This window comes from Rhipicephalus sanguineus, chromosome 3 (genome assembly GCF_013339695.2).
Source record: "Rhipicephalus sanguineus isolate Rsan-2018 chromosome 3, BIME_Rsan_1.4, whole genome shotgun sequence".
Classification (NCBI taxonomy): Eukaryota; Metazoa; Arthropoda; class Arachnida; order Ixodida; family Ixodidae; genus Rhipicephalus; species Rhipicephalus sanguineus.
The window spans coordinates 44,665,805-44,679,693 of record NC_051178.1 but is presented as its reverse complement, the minus strand read 5'-3'; the positions used below and the strand labels follow the sequence as shown (position 1 = coordinate 44,679,693).

Genomic DNA, 13,889 nt, shown 5'->3' with positions numbered 1-13,889 from the left:
TTTTTAGTGCTTGTCTCCGTCGTTGTCCCGCCGCTTTTGTCAATGCATTGCCTGCTCCGTTGATTTCGAAGACATTGTACATACAGGCTCGGTAGCGTCCCCGTTGGCCGGTTGATGTTTCCCGGTGTCGTTTTTATATGCCACGATTCCAAGTATTGTCTTGTGGTGCGGCTGCCTTCCGTTTGGATGACCCCGGCGGCGTCGAAGTTGATGCGGTGGTCCAGCTTCTCGCTGTGTTCTGCGGGAGCGTTTCGTATACTGCATTGAAGCTACGTACGTCATTTCTGTGTTGACGTATCTTTTCCGGGAAGTTTTTCGTTTCGCCGATGTAAGTAACGTGGCAAACAGGACAGAAAACTTTGTAAACTAGCCCCGGGAATCTTTCTTTTGGTGACTGGTATGCATACACAAGGATCTGTGTATGGATGCACAAGGAGCTTCATCCGCCATGTATGCCGACGACCCGTTGCTGCAACAATTAACTTCCGCGAACAATGAAACCTCCCCCAACCAACCCTTTCGCCTTGCCGTTCCAGAATCAGCGAGCAACTGGCGAGGATGTTTGGGAAGGAGGGCATCCGGGTGGCACAGAAACCCACGTCAACACTTCGACGACAAAACACCAAAAGAATGATTCCCGGGGCTAGCCTAAGAAAGGTCCCTGTTCTAATTGCCACTCCATTTACAACGGCGAGACTAAAAACTTTCCGGAAAGGATACCTCAACGCAGAAACTACGTACGTAGCTTCAATGCAGCACAAAGCGCTCCCGCAGAACATAGCGAGGAACTGGACCATCGCATCAACTTCGACGGCGCCCGGATCGTCGAAACAGAAGGTGGCCGCACCAAAAGACAATACTTGGAATCGTGGCATATATAAATGACACCGGGAAACATGAACCGGTCAACGGGGACGCTGCTGAGCGTGCATGTGCGCGGCTTGCGATATCAAGGGAGAAGGCAACGCACTGACAAGAGCGGCGGGAAGTGCGACGGTTGAAAGGGACACAGCTGCTAAAAAGCGCTAGCTTCACAGCCGACCGCCGGACAGTCACCCCCTGAAGAAGAGGCCGAATGGGACTTGAAACGTAATCTTTTTTTCGGTACGACCCCCCCCCCCCCTTCCCCGTCCACACCAGTGGTGGTGTCGTAAGCAAAAAACTCGGCGCTGGCTAGCGTACAGCAACGCGGCCCTCGAAGGTGTGCCGGTCGCATGCATATTTGTGTGCGCTGTCTGGCAATCTGATCTTTTATCTGATCCTAATCTGACGGCAATCTGATCTTTTATCGAGGTCATTTGTCATTGCACGTTGCCACATTTCAGTGTTGCCTGTATGTGAACGCATGACCATCGTTTTTGCCTGTAGCAACTGAAGTGTTGCGCTGCTAAGCACGCGGAAGGTCCGATTCCCAGCATGGAGGAAGGAAACAGTTAGGAGGGCGCACTGCAATACCAGATAAAAAGAAAGAAATAAATAAAGAAAGAGAAGTAGTACCCATCAGGCACGTACACGCCAATCTTCGCTTGCCCCCATTTTGCCGATAGGTCAAAGGCGCCTGAACATTTTTCTTTTTTGAAAGGGAGGGGTACCCCGACCTGGCGCTCGGTAGTGGGGCACTAACCTTGAGACGGTGGGACCTTCCCGCTCTTTTCTACACTTCACTATCAACCCGCCCCCTCATCCCCCATCTCGCACACACGCACACACAGAAACCCAGATGCACAGATGGCACCATGCACCATAAAATTGACAGAATGGCTGGTTGAGCGTGTTCGTGATTCATGTTACTTGGAAGTACGAGCGCGTAACTAATCCAGGACTACGAAAAGACAAGGACAAGTGCATACTACCAACTGTAAGTCTATTGCGACGCAATGAAATACAGGCAGATGAATTTTCGGAAGAACAGTCAAGATAAGAAAACGAGCTAACAAAAATCCGGCGCTAACGTTGTGTTTTGGCATAGTTCCAAATTCATTGTGAAACCCGAGGAACTGCGTAGTACGACCAATCCAGCGATTTGTTTGTCACTCGCGCGCTCGCTGAGGCGGGTGTATCAGCCCTGTTTCAAAAGAATTTTTCGCGATTTTAGGTAAATTATTTCGATTAATTGTTGGCTGTTCCTGTACCTTATGTTATTTTAGACCTTGCTAGTTTATTTTGAGCTGGTTTTGAGCATCGTTAGCCTTGTATTAGGCCTGCATTGACCACGGCGTGTCCATGCGACGGTGGATGGCCGACAAGCCGGGCCCCTAAAGTGCTACGCACTTGAAACAAGTGCCACGCCCTGCCTGCATTACTTGGTAAAAAATGGCTAGCGCCTTCGGCATATGCTACCTTTAAAGACACCGAGCTCCTTATCCGACAGGGCGATTGATGGTTCATAAGGCAGCTGATCACACGTAATATTTGCAGCTTCAACGACGATTAGAGTGCGATAATCTTTAGATTTATCAGTTAGTGTTGTACTCCCGCACTGAACTTTGCACGCACATCCGCTGACATGTTGCGCTGAAAAAGCATCGCTGCCGCTACGTACGTTGAATGCATGCTCTCGTAATCTTTAAGACATCTTCCGGTTTGACCACGACATAACACGCACCACATGAAAGGGTAATATTGTAGACAACGCTGCTAGAACAATGAACAAGATGAGTTCTATAGTTCGTTTTGCACAGTCCTGTTTTTTGCTGCAAGTCAATTTTGCCAGCTGAGTAAGCTTATGTGGCGCGTACACGCACACCCACGCGCTCCCAACCATTTGTCTCACTGCAGAGTTTAATTGAGGTTTGCATGATTACGCATGCAAGGCAGTGAGCACTGATGCAAAGTTGTGACAACGGGTCGCAGGCATTGACAAAGATGATAACGGTTACCCTTTTACGACCGGCTGGCAATAGCAAGCAATGACTGCTCGTCACATCAGGGAAGAACAATGCGCCAATCCTAACCGCCTTGGATGCGTAATCATGCAAACAGCAATTAAACTTTGCAGTGGGATATCTCGGAGCACAGACACGCTAGAAGAATTCTTGCAGCAAAAGGGAGAGTTGGGCTAGTTGGCTTGCGTTCATATTGAAACAGCGCAAAAGACGTAGGACAGTTGTCAGTCAGCGCTCGTGTTGTCAAGTCCTTCTGTGTCCTGTCTTTTGCGCTGTTTCAATATGAAGAATTCTGCCAAGTGGAGCTGTGCAGAAGCGCGACTGCCTCCAACTTTTTCAATACAAAGATGCTCGCTTGCTGTAGTCACTAGAAAGATCATTATTGAATCTTAATTAATTGGGCGGCCGACAGCGATAATTATTGTCTCACTTTGTCTCCCCTGGATACATAATTTTTGTGCACAGGCGGTTTTCCAAGTTCTTCCCAGTGCTGAATTTTAAGAAAACCATAAAGCTTGACTTTCAACACCCTGTATATATCATTACTTCGCAATAAACTTTCAGTGGGTAGTATGCGCTTGTCCTTCTCTTTTCGCAGTCCTTCTTTAGTTACGCGCTCGTGTTTCCAACTGACATGCACCATCATTTATAGCGGAAATGAGTATATTCCCTGAACTCAAACCGCTACCTAGCTGCTTCTCCTGGAGGCATACTGAGAGAGGGTTCAAGTTCTTACAAGATGGACAATCTTGAATCGTTATGAAAAATGATGGCTGATTCCTCCGTCATAGGAATCGGCATAACACGACAGTGAAACGTGCCGTCACAGAAGTAGTTTATTGTTTATAGTGCATTGGTATATGAGAGCTTGTACAGGTCGGTCCACTGTTAGGGGGAACACGCGAGCGCGTGGCCCATGCTCTGCGCCGCGCCATGCACGCGAAACGGCGAAAAGCAAGCGCATGCGCAGAAATGCGAAGGGGTGGTGCATGGCTAGCGTCGTCTGCTTGTGATCCACCCCTTCGCTTCGCCTGCGTGCGGCGTGCGCACGCAACAAAAATATGTATATATTGATGAAACATTTGAAGGTATCGTTCCTTTCTTCTGAAATGCCAGTAGGGAAGCGTGGACAGGCTTTTTGCTCCTGGAAATTCGAAGGATACACGATGGCTAGGGTCCCCGACCAGCAAAGAAGGCAAATCGCTGAACTATCTCTTTAAGGCTACACCCGATTTCAGCCATGAATAATCGGCCGCTGAAGACGGTCAACAGGATCGTTGGGTCCTTGGGCCACTCTTCCGAATCCAAGGGAAGTTCACGGCAGACAAGTATTGTGACTTGTTGGAGAATGTGGCGCTCCCTTACCTCACCAGCGGCATCTTTCATAAATATGATTTCACCTTTCAACAGAACAGGTCACCGATTCATACATCGAAGAAAGCAAGGAAGCTGCTGGAAAAAAATGGCGTTACAGTCTTGGAGTGGCCACCGCAGTCACTTGATATAATGATCATTGAAAATATGTGGGGCATAATCAAAACAGGTCTGGAGGAGTAAGCCGAAACAATGTGTAAAGCGGTTCAAGATGAATGGAATCCTGTGAGAATGAACAGAACGCTCACGGAAGCACTCTATGAATCCCTGCCCTGAACAATGAGGGATGTGCTGGCCGCGAATGGAGACTTTACGCGCTACTAGGCGTACAGCGCGAATATTTTTCATGTTCTTTTTTTTTTCTTTTTTTTTCGTCCTGAAAAGCTGGAATAAATATTCCAGTTTTTGCTTTGCGCAATGGGCGGAAGGTATTAATGTGTCACTGAAAACGTTCGCATCTCTTGACAGGGAACTGCACGGCACTGCCTTAGCAACGCCGGTGCGCGCAAGCAAAGCCAAGGGGTGGTTCGCAAGCAGACGAGGCTCGCCATGCAACGCCCCTTCGCACTTCTGCGCATGCGGTTACTTTTCGCCGCTTCAGGTGCATGGCGCTGCGCTGAGCGTGGGCCACGCGCTCGCGTGTTCCCCCTAACAGTGAACCGACCTGTACATTGTGTACTGTTGTTTGGCAGATATAGCACTGCTTGATGTGGACGCATCGCACTGACGTTGACGCTAGTGGCACATCCCCGTACCGACGACTAACGCCCATGATCATGATTTAACCCTTGCGGTAGCTGAAGTTCTTGACATATACGTGGACACCGCATATGGTGAATCCCGCGCGAATGGCATCAACAAGCACATAATAAACACCGATGCTCGATATGCACTCCTTCAAAGCGTCGTGAAATGCGAAGAGAAACGCTACGCGCGTCGTGTCTTCCCTCGAGCCTGGCCGTTACTTCTCACAGGGCGAGCGGGGAACGCGGTGCGACAGCCAGGCGAGCGTCGGAGAGCTATTTTTCGATATGAATGGATGCTATAAGCTAGGCTTGAGCTAAAGCTGCCACCTCACGGTGTGTTAAAGCGCTGACGAAATTAAACTTCTATTGGAAACGCGCCGAATGGGACGGTCGTAGCAACGGCGCGTTTTTTTTAACGGGCGGTGGCACAGATGTCACCGCCCGTTATAAAGGGGACGCTCATAGCATCCATCCATCTACCCAAGAGCAATGTGAGATGAAAGTTTGAATGATAAAAGGCGCATACATGTATATCCTCCGCGATGTGTTTGGCGGTAGCTCAGTGACTAAACGCCCGCCAGCCATCGTCACGGACCGAGAGGTCATGGGTTCAACTCCCGTCAACGGAACTTTTTCTTATAGTCTTTTTTCTTTGCCATCTGATGTCGTTCATTTTGCTGACGTACTTCCGTGACGAAAATACGTCACGAAAGTCTTGGTGGACCCCGGCATAAAACACTTTCGTGTTAAAAATTCTGTCTGTAATGGACACTGCAGACGGCATCCTAGAAATTCCTGTGAGCAGCAAAAATTTGCAATGGGGCCTGGTAATTTAGTAGGCTTTAGCACAAAAAACACGGACAAAGAGAGGACCACACGAACACAGCGCAAGCTATCAACAGAGAGTTATTGAAAAACAGCACATATATATGGACATGTTAGAAGAAGTTCGGCCAGAGAAAGTGGCATCATGGATGTGATCAGGCCCATAGCCAGGTGAGGGGGGGCCCTAGCGCCCCCCCCCCTCCACCCCCGCACCTGGCTACGGGCCTGATCACATCCATGATGCCCAAAAAAATTTTGGTGAAGTAGGTGTTTTTACCGTAAATAAGTAATAAAAATAGGTGTTTTTCTCAAATAGTCAAGGTTTTCAGACCTTGAGTCAAGGTTTTCAGACGGACCGGTGTTTAAACAAGAGATTATCAGATCATAAGGCTTCATTGAGGGGACCACCTTGTTCAACGTGCCGTTGCATTGCAGGCAGTGCGGCTGCGCGCCCTTGCTGTCAGATGCGAGAGCGCTCTCAAGATTAAAAGAGAAAGTTGGGCGAGAAATAGAAGAAGCGTTTTTCATTAACAGATCTGGCGAGACATGCGTAGCGAGGCCCTCTATCATGTTGCATGCCACGGAAGTAGATTTCTTGAGCGCCAGACACTAAATCAAATCCTGTTTGTGCCTGTTTAGGTTATGACCACGTCACTCTTTGAAGGAGATATGTGCATATATATATATATATATATATATATATATATATATATATATATATATATATATATATATATATATATATATATATATATATATATATATTGTAGCGAAGCCTTGGAACAGTAATGGGTTGCTCTCTCCAGCGCCTCCTAGTGGGTCATCCTTTTTGGTTTCTGAAAGGACGCCACTCGCGCTGAGAGTTCGTGCCTTGCCATGACTGTCGCCATTACGCATTGTTGTTGAGTGCCGTCTATTAAACACCTTAACTATTTGGTGGAGAGTGCTATGCTCCCATTCAATGCCCTTGGAGCTTGGATACCGTACCCTGCCATCTACCATGCCTCAAGACGCCGCCCAGCAAACGCCTCCTCCCGCAACGACCGCATGTCCCGGTGTCCCCCGTGTACGCGATCCACCTATCTTCACTGGCGCCGATAGCACCGACGTGGAGGACTGGCTCGCAATTTACGAGCGCGTCAGCATACCCAATAAATGGGACGAAGAAGGGAAGTTGAGCAACTTGGTATTCTACCTCGCGGGAGTAGCAAGCTTGTGGTACAACAACCACGCGTCCGACTTTGCCACTTGGTCCGATTTCAAGACCGCCGTCATCAGCGTTTTTGGCCGCCCAGCAGTTCGTAAGCTGTAAGCAGAACAGCGCTCACGCGAACGAGCTCAGCAGGCCGGTGAATCTTTCACAAGTTATATCGAAGACCTCCTCGGATTTGTGTAAGAAAGCGAACGGAACCATGTCTGAGTCTGACAAGATCCGGAACGTAGTGAAACGCATTGACGACGATGCCTTCACCATGCTGCTTGCCAAAAACCCTGGCACAGTGGCCGAGGTCATAACGCTGTGCCAGAGCTACGAGGAGCTCCGCCGGCAGCGTTCGATGACCCATCGCACCCCATCACGCGACGCAGAGCTTGCTGGCTTGGCGGCAATATCTGACCAGGCCGCGTTGCTGGCAGAAGTCAAGACATTCGTGCGCGAGGAAATTGCACGCCAGTTCTCTCTCCTGGCCTTTGCCCACCCGCCGCACGTTCAACAGTCGTCGACCGCCCTTCTTCCTCCTCTCCGCCGAGCGACTGAGCAGGAAATTGTGGAGGTCATGCCTGAGTACCACCCGCAACCTCCGGCTCCTGCGCCCCAGAGTTACCCTCCAGTTGTCGCCAGGACGCCCCAATTAATTCCTGCGGCTGCCCCAATGAGTTACGCCGAAGCCGCCGCTAGACCTCCGTTCTTTGAAGCGGGTGTGTCGGTTACATATGCTGATGCCATCCTTCGAACCCGAATGCAGCCCACCATGCAGTCATTTCAGCAGCCGCCCCGTCAATCGCGTCCTGCGACATGGGCGGGACCTACCCCGGCGAACCGATGGCGCACACCCGACAACCGGCCCATCTGCTTTGCTTGCGGTTGCGGCGGTCACGTGGCACGTTATTGCCAACGCGTGCAGCCGCCTCGAGTCGCGTCCCCTGTCGCCAGCCAGTCAAGCCGTGCATTCTACGACCCACCTCCACCTATGTCGCCGACGTCACGCCCACCTCCAGCTACTCGCCGCTCTCCGTCTCCACGACGTCGCTCACTGTCACCCATGCGGCCACGTTCGGGCACACGAGAGCAGGAAAATTAGTTGTCGCAGTCCAGGAGGCCAGGGCTGTGACGCTATCAAACTGTGAAAGCCCTCAGCGAAGTCCATCGAATGTAATCGACGTGTTTGTGGACGGTGTTCGCGCATCGGCCCTTATTGATACTGGAGCCGCTGTCTCCGTTATGGACGCAAAACTTTGCCGCTTACTCCGAAAAGTGATGACGCCACTTTCTGGGATGTCCTTCCGTACCGCGAGCTCCCAGAGTATTCATCCTACAGCAGTATGCACTGCTCGCGTCATCATTCAGGACGTTCTGTACGACGTCGAGTTCATCATAATTGCGGCATGCTCTCACGACGTCATCCTGGGATGGGATTTTCTCTCCCGCCACGACGCCGTAATTCGTTGCGCACAAGCCGAAATCGAACTCTCACCGTTCTCACATTTGACGCCGGCAGACTGTTCATCGGCAGTGAGCAAGATCCTCGTGAAAGACGATACGAAAGTGCCTCCAAACTCGTCAACGGCTGTGTCGGTCTACTGCGCCGGTCTCTCCTACACCATTGCACTCCTTTCGCCATCTGACCGCGTATGCACTAGGAAAGGGTTGCTGGTACATTTCGCGACCGTGCGAATCACTCAGGGCAGCACCGCTATTTTTGTTACCAACCCATTCCCGTACATTGTTACGTTGGTTCGAGGAGAATGTCTCGGCAGAGTGGAACCCGTTGAAGACGCACAAGTTCTGGACGCACCCGATGACTCGCACTGTACCATTTCCCTTACCATCAGTGCTGTTTCCACGTCTGATTCGTCACCCGCTGATGTATTCGGTTCCTCCATTGCTGACAACCTTACGTCGGTCCAGCGTTCCCAGCTTCTGTGCTTGTTGGATGAATTTCGTCATTCTTTCGATGTCGGGCAAACTTCCCTCGGCCGCACGTCCTCTGTTACGCATGGCGTCGACACTGGCGCCCAACCACCACTGCGGCAACGTCCATATCGCGTGTCTCCCGCAGAACGTCGGGTAATTAATGAACAAGTGGACGATATGCTTCGACGCGATGTAATTCGGCCCTCGGACGGCCCATGGGCGTTTCCTGTTGTTGTCGTTGCGAAAAAATCACAGCATATCCACGGAGTGAATGATGATGAGTGGGCGAAGCTGCGGAGGTTCATCGGTAAACCGTGAATCTTCCGTGAATTCTGCCCAGTACATCATCACCGACGTGAGATCGGGCGCGTTTATACTAAAGGTTCGATGAGTTATGACGACTTGCAGCTCACTTTAATTTTACATGTACGCTGTGAATTTTCATTGTTTAGAAAACCATTGCTTTAGAAAACATCTGGCGTCTTTCGTTAAGCAGCTGGCGTCTTTTCGTTTTGCTTTAGAAACATCTGGCGTTCTTTCGTTTTGCTTTTACAAAACATCTGGCCTCTTTCGTTGGTTTATTTCATCAATCAACGGCGTTTTGAACAAAATTTTTATTGTTTAATCACGCACAGGAGAAATCTCACCAGGCACTACCTTGGAGGTAAACAATGGCTGCTAATGGGAATGAGAGACAGAAGAAGTCGGCTTTTAGCTAACACTTACACTTCTACTTCTACTAACGTTTCCTACTGGAACATGCCAATGGCTGCTAATGGGGAATGAGAGACAGAAGAATTCGGCTTTTAGTTAACGCGCACGCTGCGAATTTTTTATTGTTCAACAACGCACAGGAAAAAATCTCCCACCGGCACCACCTTGGAGGTCAAGATCTGGTAATAGCGTTACGACTGGTTACGCACTACGACTACGAGAACTACGAGGGACGAACGGGTGCCGCTTTAAGGAGCTTCGCCCCTAAAAGGACGGTTCTGTGCGGTTCTGTGTGGACTACCGACGGCTGAACAAGATCACCCGCAAGGATGGGCATCCACTGCCGCGAATCGACGACGCGATTGACAGCCTCCAAGGAGCAGAATTCTTTTCATCTCTCGATTCGCGCTCGGGGTACTGGCAAGTACCCATGGCTGATGACGCTGGACCGAAGACAGCCTTTGTCACGCCCGACGGCTTGTACGAGTTCGACGTCATGCCGTTTGGTCTGTGTAATGCGCCCGCGACCTTCGAGCGCATGATGGACAGCATTCTGCGCAACTTGAAATGGCACACGTGCCTGTGTTACTTGGACGACGTCGTCGTCTTCGCTACGGACTTCTCCACGCATCTCCAACGTCTGCGGCATGTTTTGACACGTTTGAGCAACGCCGGCCTGCAACTGAATCTGAAGAAGTGCCGATTTGCGGCGCAGTAGCTGACAATCCTCGGCTACGTCATGTCCAGACGGAATCCTTCCCGATCCGGCCAAGCTTCGGGCCGTGGCCGAATTTCCTAAATCTGCGTCCATCAAAGAACTGCGCAGTTTTGTAGGAATGTGTTCATACTTTCGACGCTTCACACGAAACTGCCACCATCATATTGCCGCTGACGAAGCTCCTTGGAAGTAACGGACCCCTAAATTCGTGGTCGTCCGAGTGTGACGACGCGTTCGCAAAGCTCCTTCGTTTATTGACGTCTCCTCTCATACTACGCGACTACGACCCTACGGCCCCAACGGAGTTACACATGGACGCCAGCGGCGTAGGCCTCGGCGCTGTCCTTGCGCAGCGCAAACCAGGGTTCCCCGAATATGTCGTGGCATACGCAAGCCGTACGCTTAGTAGAGCCGAGACCAATTACACCGTCACGGAAAAAGAGTGCCTGGCGATTATCTGGGCCCTTACAAAGTTCCGACCTTATTTGTATGGTCGCCCATTTGATGTCGTCACCGACCATCATGCACTATGCTGGCTGTCGTCATTGAAGGATCCCTCAGGCCGTCTCGCACGCCGGGCACTTCGCCTGCAAGACTACGACATCCGCAACGGACGCCAGCATGCTGACGCCGACGCCCTCTCGCGCTCCCCCTTGCCTGACGACAATTCCCCCTGCTCAGTATCTTACATTGCTGTTTCCTCCATCGACGTTCACACCATCGCTACTGAACAGCGTAAGGATAAATGGATCGCCTCGCTGATCGACCTGCACACTGATCCGTCGGCAACACCATCCACTCGAGCGTTGCGTCGTCAAGCCCACCATTTTGCCATTCGTGACGACCTACTGCACCGACGCAATTACAACGCCGACGGCCGCCAGTGGCTACTAGTGATACCCCGCAGTTTGCGTTCTGAAATATGCGGGTCCTTCCACTCTGATCCGCAATGCGCGCACTCTGGGGTATCCAAAACTTACCACCGCATTCGACAACGATACTTGTGGCGAGGGATGTATCGCTACGTGCAGACGTTCGTTCGCTCCTGCCTCGGGTCGTCCTCTTTGGTTTCTGATAGGACGCCGCTCGCGCAGAGTTCGTGCCTTGCCGTGACTGTCGCCATTACGCAGTGTCGTTGAGTGCCGTCTATCAAACACCTTAACAATATATATATATATATATATATATATATATATATATATATATATATATATATATATATATATATATATATATATATATATATATATATATATATATATATATATATTTTCTGACGAAGGCCGTGCCACGGCCGAAGCGTAAATGAGTAAAAATATGCAATTTTCGTAAGTGTGCTCCTTCATTTCTTCAACAATATATATATATATATATATATATATATATATATATATATATATATATATATATATATATATATATATATATATATATATATATATATATATATCTGTGTGTGTGTGTTTCAATAAAACTCAGTTCGTGTCCACTCTTTTGAAGCAAAAACTCATAAAGCAAAAAGCGCAACTTGAATGGAGACTAAGAAAGAACACAGCACTGTGTTCTTTCTTAGTCTCCGTTCAAGTTGCGCTTTTTTTTTCATTACGGACATATAGACACACTATCTGGCGGATCCAGATGAGCGGTTTAGGGGGATGTCCCTTCATTTTTTAATGTTTGGTCTCTTCTTGATAGGTCCCCGAGAGAAGGACCAATCTAGAAGAGTACCCTCAAGAAGGGGACTTCGATATGGTCTAGATTCCGTGATAAGGCACTCTGACCGGGAAGCTTCCTGCTGCACTTAAAAAAAAAAAACAGGTACAGTAAATTTTGTTTGTCGGCCCCTTTTACAGAAGTTGTCATATACGTGTACGGTTCCTCTCTTCACTCCCACCATGTAGGGTGGCAGATCAAATCTTTGTTCCGGTCGATTATAATGAGAGCTGAAAGAATAGAAGCAGGATTACTAGAGAGGTTACTGATGATTGAGAAACATCCCGAGTGCCGACGGGCTCCGCTGACCAGCATGGTTTATCCGAACTAGGCGCACACAGACGAAGACGACAAAGGAAGAGCAACAGCCCAGTTCTCTTGTCCTGTTGACTAGGCTACTGCCTTCTTTCGGACTATAGATGCGTATCAGTGCCTCGCACTGGTGAACCTACTGTACGCTTCCTTTCTATAATCACTACCTATCGTTTTTTTCCCTTACGTCACACTGAAATGAAATGCTACATACTCACATGACACCCTTAGGTACGGTCAGGTTGGCACCGTCGATGACCGGAGGTGCTCGCTTACTGTATTGCAGGTTCAGGTCGCGCACCGTCACGGCAGCAGGGATGTCCAGTAGAGCTCTGCAGGAAGCAAAACTGATTTTCGTCGGTATGTACTGAAAGCTACAGTCATAGCCTACAGTACTTGTAAGGCATACTATAAGCTATGCTTTTCATTAGCACGGCCACGTTCCCCCCGTACTAGCGAAAATTGTGTGGCGCTGGAAGGAAGAACCACTTGGCTGTACAATAACCCGGACCCTGATAAAATTTCTGCTGACGCCGCTATACTTCACCTTTTGCATGTATGTTGGTCCATATATATAAAATTTCAAACATCTTTATATATATATATATATATATATATATGTATGTCTGGGCATAATGCGGGTCGTGTCGGTAGCTGTTACAATCCGAAACATTCACCTAATGCTGCCAAGTAGCCGGAGGAGATGCGCATACGGCGTCTCGGAAAGCGGCGGAGGTGCAACACGGCACCGCGTAACGCGCTTGTTCTTCGTGCCGCAGGAGCTCCTCACGGACAATCTGCCGAATGGTAGCTAAAATGTCTGTCTGCTGAATCGTGTCAATGCTGGCCACTGTCGTGACATTGACCAGCCGTCCAAACTTCGGTGTGATTCGGCGAGTTTTCAGCGCCTCGAATGTGCGGCAGTGCCGTATCACGTCTGATACGGTGTTCAGATTGTCTTTTCCAATGAGCAAGTTATAGACGTCTTCCACAATACCTTTTAAAAAGCGTCCCACTTTATCTTCCTCTGACATTCGAGGGTCGATGGTCTTGCACAGCTTAAGAGCTTCTTCAATATACGTCGTGCAAGTTTCAGCGATGACCTGAGCTCTCTGAGCTAATGTTGTTTCCGCTCGTTTCTTCTTAGCGTCCGAGTCGCCAAAGCACTTCTTCATTTCTTCAACAAGGCTGCTCCATGTAGTAAGCGTGTCGGCGTGGCTTTTGTACCAAACCAGAGCCGTGTCCGTTAAATAAAAAACGACATGCCTGAGTTGGCTGGCAGGCCCGTTCCAGTTTTTGCATTGGCTTCGATGAATGATGGGTCAGCCATTCATCGAAGTGCCTGGCTTTGCTGAGAACGGCCGTGGCTCTCGGTAATGCAGATACAGCGCTAATCTTGCCGAGGCATTGCTGAGGGAGTCCTTTTGCTCTACAGACATGATGGGGCGCGATGGCGAAAGTCCGGCAAG

General features: G+C 49.5%; 1 protein-coding gene across 1 annotated transcript in view; it reads right to left on the bottom strand.

Annotated features, from left to right (window-relative positions):
* The window catches only part of LOC119385431 (ABC transporter G family member 23-like), a 97,470-nt gene that overhangs the window by 45,012 nt on the left and 38,569 nt on the right, over positions 1–13,889 (bottom strand). Inside the window, exon 3 of the mRNA XM_049413989.1 lies at positions 12,639–12,752. Coding sequence (XP_049269946.1) covers positions 12,639–12,752 — 114 coding nt within the window. The remainder of the gene's footprint in view (positions 1–12,638; positions 12,753–13,889) is intronic.